The 16,502-nt window shown below is 42.0% G+C and overlaps 1 protein-coding gene across 1 annotated transcript in view; it reads right to left on the reverse strand.

Annotated features, from left to right (window-relative positions):
* LOC306712050 (sodium/hydrogen exchanger 9-like) overlaps positions 1–16,502 on the reverse strand; it is a gene marked incomplete at its 5' end in the record, with an annotated part of 58,022 nt that overhangs the window by 29,489 nt on the left and 12,031 nt on the right. Inside the window, 2 exons of the mRNA XM_079181149.1 lie at positions 2,404–2,550; positions 14,280–14,385. Coding sequence (XP_079037275.1) covers positions 2,404–2,550; positions 14,280–14,385 — 253 coding nt within the window. The remainder of the gene's footprint in view (positions 1–2,403; positions 2,551–14,279; positions 14,386–16,502) is intronic.

Below are 16,502 nucleotides of genomic sequence, written 5' to 3' on the forward strand. Positions count from 1 at the left end.
CTAATATTAACTCATAGTCATAGCGCCACCTACTGATAAGCACGGACGTAAGCAGGATTCTATAATTACAGCGGCCCAAACACTAAACTTATTAAAAGGGTTTGTGGGCACACCATGAGAAAAAGACTTCTCTGATCTAAATATGTGCAAACTAAGATGTTTGGAGAGCAAAAGTTAGATAACAGTGGGTTTTCAAACCATGTCAGTCGACATTAGTATAAATGATCTGTCCAGAGCTTCTACACGAGAATCAGGTTAAATGTCACAATGAATGCTTCACAAAACAGTCTAAAGTTACAGAAGAGCTTAAAAAGAAAACGGTGTTAAATTAAAGTGTTCAAGTAAAAGCAAATGATACTACTGTTTTCTTAACTTTCATGTAAGTCCAAATAAAATCAGGACACTGCAGGGAGTTGAACCCCATCCCAGTAAACTGACAGTCTGTTATGTTACTAACACTGAAGTGCATTCACGCACATTCATTTTCTTGATGATCTTAACAGGCTTTCCATTTATGATTGTATTGGAGGTACCCTCAACACATTTGAGGCTTAAGACCTGTCAACGCGATCTTGTTACGCTGCTGGTCGACGCAGGAAATATCATCTAACTCATGCACGCAGTGTTTGATGGTCAAAGAAACGCACGGCAGCGTCCTCCAGAGTCCTGCCAGTACCCTCGACGTGCGTGAATGTGCGAGGGCCCGGTCAATGCTGCTTGCAGCTTTAATTTACATTACATTTATTATTCCACAATTTCTGTATTCTGTGCTTCTCTCATCGGTTTCAAAACACAAATTATTACCATAGTGTTTTAAATATCTTATAACACGTCAACATTAATATAGCCGCAAACAACTATTTGCTATTTAAAGATAGAGTGGAGTAATGCCGTCTCGAGCAGAGAAGTCGAACCCCGTCTGTGTGTGTTGTAATCTGAGCCTCTCTGTTGTTGCTTTTTGGTAGCCGGGCGTGTTAGTGCATGCGAGACCCTCCCATCATGTCCCGCTGGCTGGCGGTAACCACTTATACAACGGTTACCACTGATAACACCGCCCCAGCCCACAGTGGCGTTCCCGGCATATATATAGCTTCTTTTGTCTTTGCCGCATATTTAGTTTTAATGTGATATAAAGACAGGCAACAAAAATCATGAAGTGAACGTCACTAAGTGTGGAGGCAGAGTAACAGGCCAATCAGGAGCAGGAGAGACTGTGACAGAAAAGGCATTCATGCATTATTGTTTTAAATACTACTAATACCCCTTTGGAATTTATCTTCCGGAAACAGATTTCACCAGCATTTGGTAATCTGTGACCCTCAATTCTTACACATTCTTGGTGCAGATAGCATCTAGAGACAACAGAGCAAAAAGTCCTTAAGCTGCTCAACAGACACAGAACAAGAGACCCATGTTTGGAGATACAAATCCACGATGCTCTGGGGGATATTACAGAGATATTGTTTCTTTGTCTGGTCATAAACATTAGCATTACATTAAAATTAAGCTTTTCCTTGGCTATAAAAGCTCGAACAAACAACTTGCTAGATTGAATTACCCAGGACAATCTGCAGTTCTTCGACAACAGAGCACCTCCAGGTTTTGTTTCACATCACAAGCTGCTTCATTGTCTGTGTTTTGTAGCTCAAAGAGAGAAAGAGATCGTCTTAATGCTCAAAAATGGTCCAGAGTTTGCACATTTGGATATACTGTATATTCTTTTTTTTATGTTTTCACTTTTAATAAAGTTCAGAAATATCCAACTGGGCAATATCACTGTTTTACTGAACTTGATTTGCTTCTTGTTTTGTACCAGTGCTTTTATTTACTTCTTCTATTATTCTTTTATAACATAAAACATTTTATGTACGCACACGTACACACACACACACACACACACACACACACACACACACACACACACGTGCACACACACTGAACTGAAAACCACTGGAGATTCAAAAGCACTGCCTGTGGCTGTCTATTATACCACTGTAATCTGGGCCTTAGATTACACATTAATAATTTAAGTATCTAATTACTGCCTTGCATCCTTCACGCCACCACAGATAGTATGCAGAATTGTGTAAGACAATGTGTTCTCTTTATATAGCTACAGAATAGTGTATACAAGAATTTCTGCGTACAGCGTGGCAAGCTGCACACAGAGCTAAGAGCCCATGTACGGCTGAGCAGCAAGGGGATGAGGGAGAGGCATTACAGCATCCAGAGAAAAGCTTTACAAAGAGCTGTTGCATATTAAGTGGGGTGAATACTTAATGCGAGTCTAATTAAGCTGTGTGTGTCTGTGTGTGTGTGTGTGTGTGTCAGCCGGATGGAGAGACAGAACGATTTGACTTGCATCATACCGACTATGTCACTCGGTGAGGTGGTAGCACTGACCTGATGTTCAGACGGCGCAGCATGGGATCAGCAGCGGTACCCAGCACCCAGATGGTGAAGCCGACCAGCAGCAGAGTGGTGGTGAAGATGGTGCTCCTCACCTCGGTGGATGTGTCTCTTATTGCCAGGCTAAACGTTACAGCCCCCCTGAAACCTAAGAGCAGAGCAGACATTTCTAAGTAAACAGCTGTAGTACTGCCATCCGTCAAACTACCAGACAACCAACTACCAACCAACTATTTGAAAAGGGCAGGAGAGAGCGATCCAGTTAATAGCTCCCTCCATGGGTAACAGATTACAACCTGACTATCACTAGTATTGACCAGCTGCTCACCAGCAAACAGCCCCAAAACAAACTTCTGGATTGCTGTACAGTGGTGACATAATACCTTAAGCCAAAACAATGCACAAAGCAAATCCTTTGCTGTCATGAGAAACAGATTGGGGAGGAGGTAGTGGCAGTGGGGGAGTTTTGAAAAATAGCAGGACAAGGTTTTTTTTTCTTTTCTTTTTTACAAAGAAACCTTCTTATGTAAGAGGTAAAGTGGGTCAGGCAAGCAGCAAAACATGCTGCTGCTGCACTATCCCACATCACTTGAATATTCCTTTCTCCTGCATCATCAAACCGCTCACAGCTTCAACCATTAGACACTTAAGTGAGGCGATACTTTATTTAGTCTTCTCCAAAATACAGACACAAAAACAGAAAAGGCTGCGGGTGAATCATTAGAAAAAAAGATTCTGACGATATCGATTTATGTAAAAATGTCTTTTGTAATGAGGGTAGTGAGAGGACACAATCTTTCGGCATCCTCACTAATGCGAAAAGCTTCTCGCAGTGAAGAGAATTAAGTCATTAAGAGTTTTCGTAGGATAAATTGGTTTTCTTGCAGCAAAAATATCATCGACACAACATTTATCAAATAAAGGCCAGAGATTTTAATTTTTTCAATTTTTCAGCAAGGTCCAAAAAATGCTAAATGTTGCTAAAACAAATCAGAATAATGTTGATAGTTATTATTAAGCACTGTACCTGCAAACATCATGAAGTGCTGGAAGGTGCCAGGTATCTTGGTTGTTCGTCCCAGGTTTAGGAGGAATGAAATGGGGTAGATGTTACAGGCTCTTGATACAAAGATGGAGAGCTGTTTGTAATAAGTGCAGATTAAGGAGAATACAGGAAGTACACTTATGAGTCAAAAGGTTGCAATGGAAATATGGTTATTTTTCAATGAAAATCACAATTTCTTTGATTCATATGACAAAAACAAGAGACATTTGTCTGAAATGTATGCATGAGTCTGCAGTCTTAGTTAAAGTTAAGGTAAGTTATTGATAAATACGGTTTGGCTTTATTAATTCAGACAAAATACATGCGATAATTCCATAATAAATACAAAAGTACCTATTCTATGTGAGACCAAGCAGTGAAAGTACACCCGTGAATATCAACTTATATGCACGGGGGCACACACACATACAAAAAAAATTATCTCTGAAAATGTTCTATTTAGGATGCAAACACAGCAGTGTGGCACCATGCCGAGGCATGAAGCCAATCAGGCTCTGCCAGCTGTCTCTGCCCTCCACACACACTTTGATGTTTCACATAGGATGGGACTGAATGCTAAGTGTCCTGGGCAGGAGTTAGTGAGAGGATATCTGTACAATTATCGGGGACATAGCTGCCATCCTGGATACACTTAACATCTTTTGTCATACTTTTAGGAAAAGTTACTGCAGCCCCTTAAAACCTCATATGCGCCTGAGTGCAGCCGGAGATCTTCCGATAGGTTCTTGTTAGTGTCGAGGCAATAAACCGGAGGAGGCCGGGCTGCAAGAGATCAGGCAAGCTTTTTACTCTTTTAAAAAAAACACTTTTTCAGATCCTCTTTGAATTTTGGTGCAAAAATAATCTTACCCCTGCTTTAGCATCATGAGGGGGATGTGATTTACGCTTTTCTACAGTAATATTCTACAATATTTTAGGCAGGGGACCTTAGTCTGACAAGGCTTTTACTAAAACAGAGCTTCCTCGCACCCTGCAGTCAATATTAGATCTTAGCACCCTATGGATTTTCAAAAGCAATATCCTGCTCCCAAAAGCAGTCATTTCTCTTTATCAAAGGCCTCTGAGCTATTTGAATGGAGGTAATTAAACACTTTCATCTCAGCCTCATTTCCAATAAAGCCCATCTCCATTATCACTGGCAAAGACTAGCTATGGCGATAAAAATCTACTGCGTAACCAAAGAGCGATTAACAGGGTTGAATCACTGGGGTTATTTCATTTTTATAGACACTTTGAGAATTGTACAAGAAGACTTAGACCTCCACTTATTCTTGTTTGTACATCCGGGTCAGATTCCAGTCGGTGTAGTTAGCCAGATTTCTTTCACTTTTAAGCTTTTGTTATTGATGCACAATTGCGGACAAAGATTAACAGGCTCAAAGCTCGAGTCAAACATTTTCTTGCTGGCAGACCCTCACACTGAACATAAGAGGATTGGAAAAAGAATCTGCTCTGTCGACTCTTTCTCTGGCCCCTTTGACCCTATGGTGGAAGATGGATTGTAATAATAATTGCTGGCCATCTGGGCACTGGACTGTGAAAGAACAGCCCTCTAGACTCTTTCCTCAGGCATACGCTGTGGTCATGCCAGCTCTCAGGCAAGGACAACTGTAGCCAGCAGTCCATTACTACCCCTCTGTTCCCCTCAGGAACTAAAGCTGACATGTACAACAGCAGCTGTGAATGCGAAACATCTGTTATGATAGTATAACTTTAACATGTGATGAATATCATTATGGGGCTGATGGCTTTGCGTTTACATAGCATGTATTGTAGCTGCATTGTATTCTGGTCTGCAGAAACTCCAGCCAGAGGGGCATCTTCTATAATGAATTTACCGGCATGGTTTTTGAGTCTAACAAGTTCTTGCTCTGTGATTCTGAGCATTTTTCCCCCACATTGCCATTTACGGTTGATGTTTTAGATGGCTGTACATTTTTCTTCGGGCAAACTACATTGAAGATACACTGGAAGTATCTGGATGTGTTGTCAAACTGTGTCAAATTTATATAAATGAATCACATACATCCCTTTGAATCACATTCAAAATGCTCATCATCACAATTTCCCATAGCCTAAGTTGACGTCTTCTAATTTCATGTATCATTTGAAAAACAGCCCAAAATTTAAATACATTCACAGTGATCTAAAACTGAGAATATCCATGCATTCATCAATAGCATTGATGAATGCATGGATTTTTCCTGAACCAGAACATGGAACAAGAACCAGAGCAGCAGAAACCTCTCTCACTGGAGTTTCTAGATCTACCAAGATTGTATCTTCAAACTCAACAGGGATACAGTGATTAATCCACTACAAACCTAACTACTCTGAGCTTATTTCAAACAGGCAAACATCTTTATTCCACTGAGCTTTGCTAGAGAACAGAAACAAGCAGCAGCAACAATAATTAAAGATCTATTTAAATGTCTGTTTTAAAGGCGTTCCTCAGCGCAAACTATTCACTGCATTATCTTAATCTGCAGAGATGGTGATCACGGGAGACCGACTGAATGGCATTTGCAGAGCTCACCGGATCAAACTTGTACAATTTAAGTGCTGAGTATTTTTTTGTTTTTTGTAAAGGACTGGGGAAATCACTGCACTGCAGCAGAGAGGAAGGATAGAAAACAGGAAAACCACTCGAGTCAAATAAGTGGCAGAAGATTGTGCATATAAGAATTGTGGCAGAAACAGAACAAACCGGAACAGAACATCATTTCTGGGATCCAAAGGCTGCACAGCAGGGACTGAAGAGGCTCCATCACGTAGAAGAAAAGGATACAAATGCCCCAGTAATGAAGAGAGCTTTAAAGACATGGCGAGGAAACGTCAACAATACATATCCCATGTAGCTGAAGATGAAAATCTCCCCCAGGAAGTTGAAGACTTCGAAGAGCTGCAAATTATAAAAGGGTTATAGAGGATCATGAGGGAGAAGGTCATCCGAGATGGGGAGGGGTTCAGGGTGGATGGAGTGTGTGTGTGTGTGTGTGTGTGTGTGTGTGTGTGTGTGTGTGTGTGTGTAGTGGGGTGAAAGTGAAGGACTCGGATCATATCTGAAATAGGTAAACAGGCTTAGATTTACACAAACACGACAAATCCAGTGTAGATGTTATTCCCTGATCCTATGAGGTAGCAAATGCCACCATCTACAGCTACCTAATGTGGCTGCATGGAGCACTCAACATGTTTTTGTCATCATTCTCTTGTTAGAGATTTATATTTGAAACAAGTCAGCTGTGGAAATGTGAAAGAGTAGCTTTATGGACTTATAAAGACAGCTATGACACATTCTAATATTACAACTTAGTCCTACATTTCCTGTAAGGATCCAGGCCATACCAAAACACGTGGATGTCATTTACTCTGGGAGAAAATAGAATCTGAATTATTTTAACGGGGCATTTCTGCATAAGAAATCTAATATTGATTAAGGTCCTTATGTTGTATTTAATTAGAGCAGATGTTATGATTCCCTTAATGATTTATTATTTTCTGTTTTTACCAGTTAAACCAGCTTTGCTGTAAAGCTTTGGTAAAAAAGCTATCTTATTGAATTAATGTACCTTCTCCCTTAACAGGACAAGAGATGCCACAGAAAAACATATTTCTCCTACTAGCTATTCAACCAGTGTCTGCATACACTGACTCCCTTTGTCTTGTCCTTTAAGCTGCAGCTGCATGTATAAATCATAGAAATGTAGATAAAGGCATTCTGCCAAGTAAACATACTGCACCATACACATGCATAGAGCCAATCCACTTTATAGGCAAAGGCTTCATCTCTCCTGCATAGCTTTTTAAAAGCATTTTCTGTGATAAACAGTTGGCCCCACTGTGGCACCGATAATGAATAATGAATGCATATATGAGTATATGTGTGTACTTCTGATTTATTTGGTCCTCTGTGAAGCTTGCCGGTACAGTAGGACAGTGCGCTTGGCTCCATCTGTGCTCAGCCTTTTAAGCAGATAGCCAGAGACTGGCCTCCCACACAGACACACTGGACAACCAGAGCACTAGCAATTAATGATTGCTTGCACACGCACGTAAGACACAAACACTTGCATCAAAAGGCAATGTGAACAAAGGGAGTAAACGGAAAAATTATGTAAGACAACTACTGCTGGATAGGCCTCAATCTCCCACCATGAACCCACCTGCCTGGTCCTGGTCCTGCCCTCAGAGGATAAATTGTGAATTGTGTACCTTGCCTGGCTCAAGCCACAAGACAGCACTGCCACAATACCTGAAAGAAAAAAAACGAAATGCAGGGGAAATAAATGAAAATTCAAAAAGAGGAAATAGCCAATTAAGTATTAAACATCCATGACATCTATTAGTTGTAAATGTGAGCATGAACATTACGTGTGAAAAAGTCACGGAGGACTATTATGTAAACAGAAGGGAGTTAAACAATGTGCTGTATCTAATTAGTACAGAGTATGCGATGTAATCAGGTTGCGAGTATGTGTATGTTTGTGTGCTGGTTAACACACCGAGCCTTGGGGCCTCTCATGTCGAGAACATGCTGTAGGAGGTTCTTCCATCATAGAAAAATGATTTGTGAAAAGAGTCTTTATCTGCGTGGTTCAACCCAGCATTTCTCCAACCAGATAAACTGACTTCTAGTTTAGTTCTCAAATTAAACGTCAACATGATAACTAAAATATGAGAACTATTAAGCAGAACAATGTATGTAGGCATTCACATAACAGTCCAAGAACCAAGAATCTTCCTGTGTGCAGCTACTAATTGAGTTTAAAATATGTGACACCAGATCAGACTGGCCAAACCCTGTAGCCACCTGGTTCCAGTGAAGTCCAGCTGTAAAAACAGCTTAATCAAAATGTGCTGCCCAACCCAATCAAAGTATCCTCATGTTTCTGGCCAAAGACGTTACTTCCATTTCTACTCCAGAGACACGAAGCTCTGGGAATGATGAACGCTAAAGAATGACATCATCGCTGTAGATCGTGCCAGACGCGGAGGAGCAGAAATTAACAAAAGGCAAACACATGACAAGCGAAAGTAAAGAGGGGAAAGAAAAGCAGCTCTACGGAGAGAGGAAACAGGGTGGAGGGAGTGATTAGGGCCCCTGCTTGTAAAGAGGAGGCTGGCTGCAGCAGAGAGCTGGAATTTGAAACGTGTACAGCATTAAAGGTGAGTTGATGCCTCACAGGGCATGCTTGCTTTGTCACATTTTTGCTCCCTCTACCTTGATAGAAAATCACAGAAGATGGAAAACATGTGAAATTATTGTGATGGGGAGCAATGCTTAGAGGTATGAGCGAGCAATAATAAATACGGCAGCAAAGAAAAGATAGCACGTTGTGTTCGGACTGCTCATTGAATCCAGTCCATTATTTTCTCTTCCCATTCGCCCGTCACACTAGGATGCTGACCTGTACCTGCACTATGCTACCTCTGGTAATCCCTGTGCACAATGTCCTTTCCAGCACTGATCAACAAAGTCTAATGGAGCATGCCAAAATGGCAGATCTCATTTTGGTTCCTCCTTGGTTTACATAACACTGACGGAGGTAACACATCATCCACCATCCACATTCGAGACTCAGGGTACTTGGCAACAGATGAGATGCATCCCATAATAATGAGGGGCATAAGATTAATGATCGCAGGGCTCCCTGCGAGGCTGAGGGTCATTAGGCACACCCTCACTAAACTCCAGCAATTAACAGAAAGCGCCTTGATTACCAAAGGACACCAGGGAGGAGTCCAATCGCTCACTGGGTCGCTCTGTATGAGGTGCCGCTTCACCCTAAATAGATCATTAAAGGCCTTTGGATGGAGTAGCACTCATCAGATTAGTTTTGTTAGGGTCTAGCTTTGTACCAAGAACATTGAAGATTGCAATATGACTCATTTTTAGATCACTGTGACAAAATATCTGCATCAGAATCAGTTTTTGAAGGCAAAATGAAGTATTTTATTATTAGCCCCGGTAGTACAGTATCAATACAGTACAGAAAAGTTGTATCTGCACTAAAAATACCCGAGGCTCTGCATCAGATACTGGCGTAGAGAGAATCACTGCCCTTGGTTTTGCTGCGGTGTGCCTCCCACGCTGGGCAGCATTCACAGTGGTGTACTTTATAGACAGGGCATCTGGGTCTAATAGAAAAAGGTTGCACTATTTCATTAAAACCGTCTTCTCCTCCTCCACAGGCCACAGGGAGTATTGCCAAGAAAGAGGGAGCTCTACAACATCAGCTGAATGAGTGGAATCCCTCTGACAGGCCGGGTCGGGCCAGGAGGACCAACAACACTAATGCGTGCATATGTACTCTACATTCATATTTCAGAACTACATTACGACTGGCTGGTTAAGAAATAGATGAAGACAATTCCAGGCAGCTGAGCCAAGTAATTGTTTTTTTTCCCCATACATAAGCTACCCAAGATTCCAGATACTAGGAATCAGTAAAGTGAAAACTAAAACAATGTAATAGAAATACAACCTCCCCTTGGTGATGGATAAAGAAAACAAAAGCAAGGTCATGTTGTATTGATTTTAACAAAACCTAGGCACGTCTTGACTTTCCAGGATATCTGTACAAACAGCTAGGGCAAGAATGCCATTATGGCTTGCTGCTTATCTCTGGCCATCTCCAAACTAAAGGTACAAACATGCTCTGACAGAGTAGGGTGGACACCATTTTAAAATGAGTTATGGGGGTTGAGCCCAGAATGGGATTGGTACCTGCAGTTCCCTGTAGAGAGGAGATGGCTTAATACTTTCTCATCTGTACATTATTGACTCGCTACAATGCCAAGGACTCTTAGAGGGTAAAGTATGTAAGGGAAAGGCCTTCATCTAATGCTGGTGTAGTTTTTCAATCTGTTCTTGTGCGAGGAAATGTGCAGATGGTCAAGTCTAGACAGCAGACAAGTGCACATATCATTCCCAGGTTTGGGAAGTGCCAATGGCCACAGAGATGCATTGAAACAGCAGAGCTTGGTAATCAAACAGCTGCTTAAGCCACTGATATTGCGGAGGAGTGAGCGAGTCAGTGCATGCAGTTGAGAAGGTTTGCACGAGGGGGAAAGGGCAGCAGTTGACCAGCAGGATTTGTATTATGTCTGAACTCCACGCTGCCAAGCACTGACATGGCCACACACACACACACACAACATATAAGTCATACAGTGCTCACCTGAAAGTCCGCTGGCTTCAGCTGAGAGGAAGCTGCTCCAGGACAGCAGGAAGAAGACGGATGTTTCCAGCAGTGGATTCTCACATAGCCGAGTGAATTTGGTGAGGTGGAAAGAGAGTTAAAGATATACAAGAAGGTAATCAAACAGCACTCAACACTTCACATGAGGCTAATGCAACTGCAACACAAATTCATGGCTGTTGTGGCAGACTACATGCACCGAAAGATGCAGTATTTTTCTGCAGCCTCTGCGAACCAAAAGCATCTGCAGAAGCTGCTCACTAAGCCAGGAAATCTGACATTTAGACTAACCCACTGGGTCTTTATGAGATCCTTTCTGCGCGTTCCCCAACAGATAACATAGTCCACATCCCACTCCTTCTTTCTCACTGTCCCGCATCCCCTCTGGCAAAGCTTCATTGTATCGCATACAGTAAGTCTTAACACAGTGTTCCAGAGAGGACCACACAGGTAGAAAGTTTAGTATTTGTGATAGTCACAGAAAGTGAAGATGGGTGGGTTTAAATACTGTGAATGTGACAATATTAGGACTTCTAATTGTTTAGTTTGCTGCTCTGCATCCCCCCCCCCGTAAATACTCTGTTGGCTTACAATCATGAAAACACCCTCCCAAGTCTGATTGTTTCTGTAATTAACAAGGACAGGTACAGCAGTAATTAAAAGATAAATGAACAACTGCACGTTAAAGTCTCTTTAAGAAACTACCGTTATAGGACACAGAACAAAAGAGCAGGCTGTTGCTATGGTTAGCATCAGCAAAATCAAATATATGCTCACTTTGTGCTTTGCCCGCACCCAGAGATTAGTCACTGTGAATAAGAGCTGAGCTGTGCCCCAAACCTCTCATGACACATCCTCATTTTTCATCCTAAAGTCCTATAACTAAAAGATCGAAGGGAAATGCTGGACAACAGTGCAAGCCGAAACTTCATCAGAGGCTATTGGCTTGATTGACGACCTCTCTGCAACCGTTAATGTCGCAGGAGCACTTAAGACTTTGCTGCGATGCTTTTCTTCAGGTGGTACAGTTGGGGTTTGTTAGAGAAGCAATTACCAAGTCGAGGATGTGGATAGATTGCAGTGGATGCTGAGGTGATAATTGAGTTTGGGGTGCAGAGGCAGAGATGGGAGGGGATGAAAGGATATGAGGGCTGTTATGACTGTGAATATGAACCCCAGGAGGAAGGAGCTGGCAAGCACTCCAAGAAAATAACCAACAGAGAGGAAGAAGGCAGGGGGGTCGAAGATATGTCCTGTACCCGTCTGGCTATAGGTGGTGATGGCACTGGAAGACAAATTGACAAAGACTGAAAGAAAGCAATTGCACAATTACTACAGAAATAAATATGAGTGTTACTGATACCGAACCATTAAAGCGTCAACATGGTTTATCAGAAATATGGCCCACTTGGTTCTTGGTGTAAACCAGTCTACAGCAGTGAGCATAAATTCACATGCTTATTATGCTGAGCTAAGCCTTTAAGCTACATTTATTGGAGTCACTCCTAAGAACACATTCCCTTCTTTAGAAGTTAAATCCTTCCCTGAAAACAATCCATTCTGAATTATTTGCCTTAAAGACGTCCCCTAGTAGTTAGTGGGAAACAAGGGAAATACTATTGTTGTTCACAAAGACAGCAGCATCGTGCTATTCACACCGCTGTAAATATTTAGTTTGTGGGGGGAAGGGGAGACTTCCACATGGAAGTCATTGAGTGCAAAAGAGGCCTCACAGGGTGGAGGGAGGGAGGGGGGGAGAAAGAGAGGAAGAGAGAGAGAGAGAAAGAGAGCCTGAGGTGAAGCAAGCAGAAACAGACACACATGCGAGTGGCTGATGTAGCAGGCTCCCTTTGTGGAATGACAACATTTCTGTACCCACCACAGACCCTCCCTTGTACGCCCCTTAGACGTCAACTGTTCTAAATTAATGTCAAACCATTGAGTCAGCAAAACAATGTGAAAGTGGTGGTTGTTGTTGCTTTTGCTTCCTAAATCTGGGACACACCTTCTTACAGCCAGGGTAAACCCCCGGAAACTTACTTTATACTCCTGCTACCATGAAAATGGTTTGTTGAAGATCCTTATGGTGTCAAAAAGTATCTGACAAATGAAACCGTAATGCAACTCCACTTTTCATGCTGTCAGGTTGAAATGAGCTAGCACACGCCAGAACATTCCTTGATCTCCATAGCAGAAAGGGTCCATAGCAGATCAATCAAGCTGTCGCTAATGAGCTTAGCAAATTGAAAGGTGGGAAAATATATTGTGCCCTCCATGAGAATAAAGACTTCAGTTGTGTTAGCACATTACATTACAGTCATTTTTTAAACATTACATTTGGTTACTCGTCTCTTGGTCAGTGTGGCCCTAGAGGATATATCTTCAGGCATCTGCAGGCTGTTAACTCCCAGTCAGAAATCTCAAGATGTCAACCCAGGACCTGGCTGAATGGTGGCTGGGTCAGGGCTGCTGGAGCAGCAAGTTTAGTGCCTGTTAGAGGGCACATCAGCGTAAGGTTGAGCTGGTCTGGGAGCTTGTTAAAATTCCAGTGCCAGGGCCCCGCGTGGCTCACTAATAAGGGCAAGCTTTGTGTGTGGAGCCAGGGCGACCGGCAGGCTAGCGAGCCAGTCAAGTGACAGGAGATGGCATGAAGGCCGGTCACGCCACTCCAGGAACAAACACAGCACTATCTGACTGTTTGCCCGGGAAGACGTGCAGACTCCCACCTCTGCACTTCAACGTACACAGAGACAGCAGCCACGGCGTGAACACAACAATCTGCGCAATCACCTTCTTTTCTCTCCATCTGCCTGCCTGTCTGGGACCATTTGTGCGATCGGAAAAAGGAATGTCAGAGTGTAAAAGTACTCTACATGTGATGCGTCAGTCCCTGCGTATACAATATGCAAATACGGACACATATCTTATCCCTGACATCTCCCTTCCATCTCCATCTTTCTTTTTTCATCTGCCTGCTTCGCCATAAATGTGGACCTGTGCGAGTTGTCGCTTCTCTCCGTCTCCATCTCTCTGCTCCCCATCTTGCCATCTGTTAGCACGTCAACTGGAATGGCTTTGTTCACTAGCAATGTGTAAATATGGCAGACAATGACTGCAAAGTGTGTGAGCAGGACAAACATGCATATTTAAGTGCACTGCTGGAGAAAGGGGAAAAGTCGAGGGAAATGAATGAAGCAATTGAAATGCATGAACAAGGCATGCCTGCATCATGGCTGCTTCGCTGAGCTTCCTAGGGTTTTATTTATGCTGTATTTTGTCAGAATTTGACAGTAGCTGTGTTAGCCGAGTTCGTTAGCTGGGAGCGCGTGTCTCTACCCTGGAAGTGAGTCTCTCCACTGAGCACCTTAATGAGATGCCGACAGTGCCAGGGGCAACTCGCTTACGCAGTCCACTGCATAGCATCTGAGGCGCTCGTGCGGTTTTGCCAATCACACCCTTTCCTTAAAGCTGGCAGCATCCATCCAGCTTTCACTCGCCTACACATCCACCCCCATAGTGCCAACTGGAAAAGACACAGTTAAACCTAGAAATATAATGCATTCCGAAGGCAAAGACGAATCCCAAAGTAAAACACTCACTGTGTCAGGACCATGGCCACGGCATCATTCAGGACACTCTCGCCAAACAGCAGGGCGTGCAGATCCAGGTCCACATGCAGCTCTGACAACAGGCCAAGGACTGCAACTAAAAAAAAACAAAAAAACAACAGTTACTGCTGTTGAAGACTGCAGGATCTGCTCTGCTAATCACACAGCAAAAGTGGTGGAGTATCACCTCTTCTACTATAAACAAGAGAAGCCAGGGGATCTAATGTTGCAGTGTAACAATACAAGCTGACAGAAAATGTCAGCACACTGACAGCACTGTAAAGAGGATTTTGACACTTGGAACAGCCAGAGTAACTAAACCAAGCAAAGACTTGTTCAGCTCAAGCTGAAGACAACACAGAATGCTTTGGAAGAGACCATATTTGTGTCGGCAAAGGAAACAGAACAGAACCAAATGCTAAGCTGACCATTGTCCTTTGTCAGTGACTCATTAAGAATAATATACAAATTTGAAAATGTAGGAGCAAACTCAAGATATCTGGAATTTGATGATGCTCTGCGTGTATGATGACATTTTCATGCAAGTGCACAAGAAAACAAATCATTAAAATAAATAGTTTGGCCTTTTTTATATCATCACTGAATGAATGAACATGCTGAGTCACAGTGTGCGACACAGAAGCACAAATCAAAGGAACACATAATTAGACACATAATTGTATTTCAAGTCCAGAGAATGAATCAACACATCAAGTGAAAAATAATAGAACAAAAAAATAATGTAATAAGCTAAATCTTAGTCTGCACGTGTGACCGTTTGCTTTATAGGTTACATTTCCCGTGTAGTCATAACACGGCAGTCTGCGATTTGTTGGTGGCAGTATGAACGGCAGATCATCCAAATCATCCAACTAAATAAAATCACTTAGTGTTAGCGCTGCAGGTGTTTGTGTTGCTCGTGTGTTCGTGTTTGCTGAGCATGAATATACTGTATGTGGGAGTGTGTTTATTAGCTTGGAGCATTGCTGCAGTTTTCACTATAGAGGGAGAGAACGACTAGGATTCTGAGAATCTTGAGAGGACGCTGGTTGGAGAAGAGGGGAGATTAGAGCTAAGATGCTGCAGCTGATTAAAAGATCCAAAAGGAGCCAATTACAGTCTAATGTAGGGGAACTGGCAGAGAGCTCCATGTTTTAAATAATGTAAGATTCACTTACTGCTCAGCAACACAAAGAATTCCTCCCCAGTTTCTCACACAGGTGCCTCTTGCAAGATGACTTTAAGTGGACAAGGATGTTTACAAAGGCAGAAGCTGCAGTTGTAAGTGTGTTTGTACTGAATAAGATTGAGTGGAACACATAAATGGTAATGTTCAAGGTTTACAGTTAAACTTACACACAGCACAGACACAGTGAACTTAGTGTCTCTGTAAATGAACGTCGAACGATCACAGCGTTGAGACAAATACAAATGCCTGGTACAATCCGGGATTGAGCTGGAAAGTTGGACTGATTTTCCAAGTGTGTATCTGAGTTTAAAAACAGTATGTCTCATATGGAGCCAACGTACCCACTCACATCTGAAATGAAGACACAGAAAATAAACGTAAGAGCCCAGAATGATCAGAATCCTAACACATGAATTCACTGTTCAACAATGATGTGACCAGAGAGGAATAGAGCAGAAACAAGTGGTTTAATAACCACAGACAAAGTGCACACATGTTTCTCTTGTTAGAAGATGAGAAATTGTGGTTTTTTTGATTGACATCACTTCACCCTGAATGAACTGAATTTAAAGCTGCAGGGCAATTCAGTGAAATTCATTTTTCTAAAATGAACTTGTTTTAAGATGCACATTTAAAAAGCTTTCTGTTATGTAATTGATTCTTTAATCCGGACATTATTTTACTTGAAATGAGAAGAACATTTATTCATGTATTTCTATGTATTATTTATAACCCATCCTGTTAAATTTGAAAACTGAGAATAATAATTGTTAAAATATAATTGATGTGTACTTTCTTTATTTGATTTGACAGTTGTTTACTACACAGAGACGTTACTACCACTACACTTCTTGAGTGAATATATATATATATATATATATATATGGCACTAAATAGTGCAAGTTAGATATTATTGTACCTTTGCACAAGGAGATTTTCTCAATCTGGACCTTTTGGAAATTTACTTGAATTCCCCTGCTCTAGAGGATTCGACTCTTATGTAACGACATAGTAAGAATCATTCT

Source organism: Pholis gunnellus (genome assembly GCF_910591455.1).
Source record: "Pholis gunnellus genome assembly, chromosome: 20".
NCBI lineage: Eukaryota > Metazoa > Chordata > Actinopteri > Perciformes > Pholidae > Pholis > Pholis gunnellus.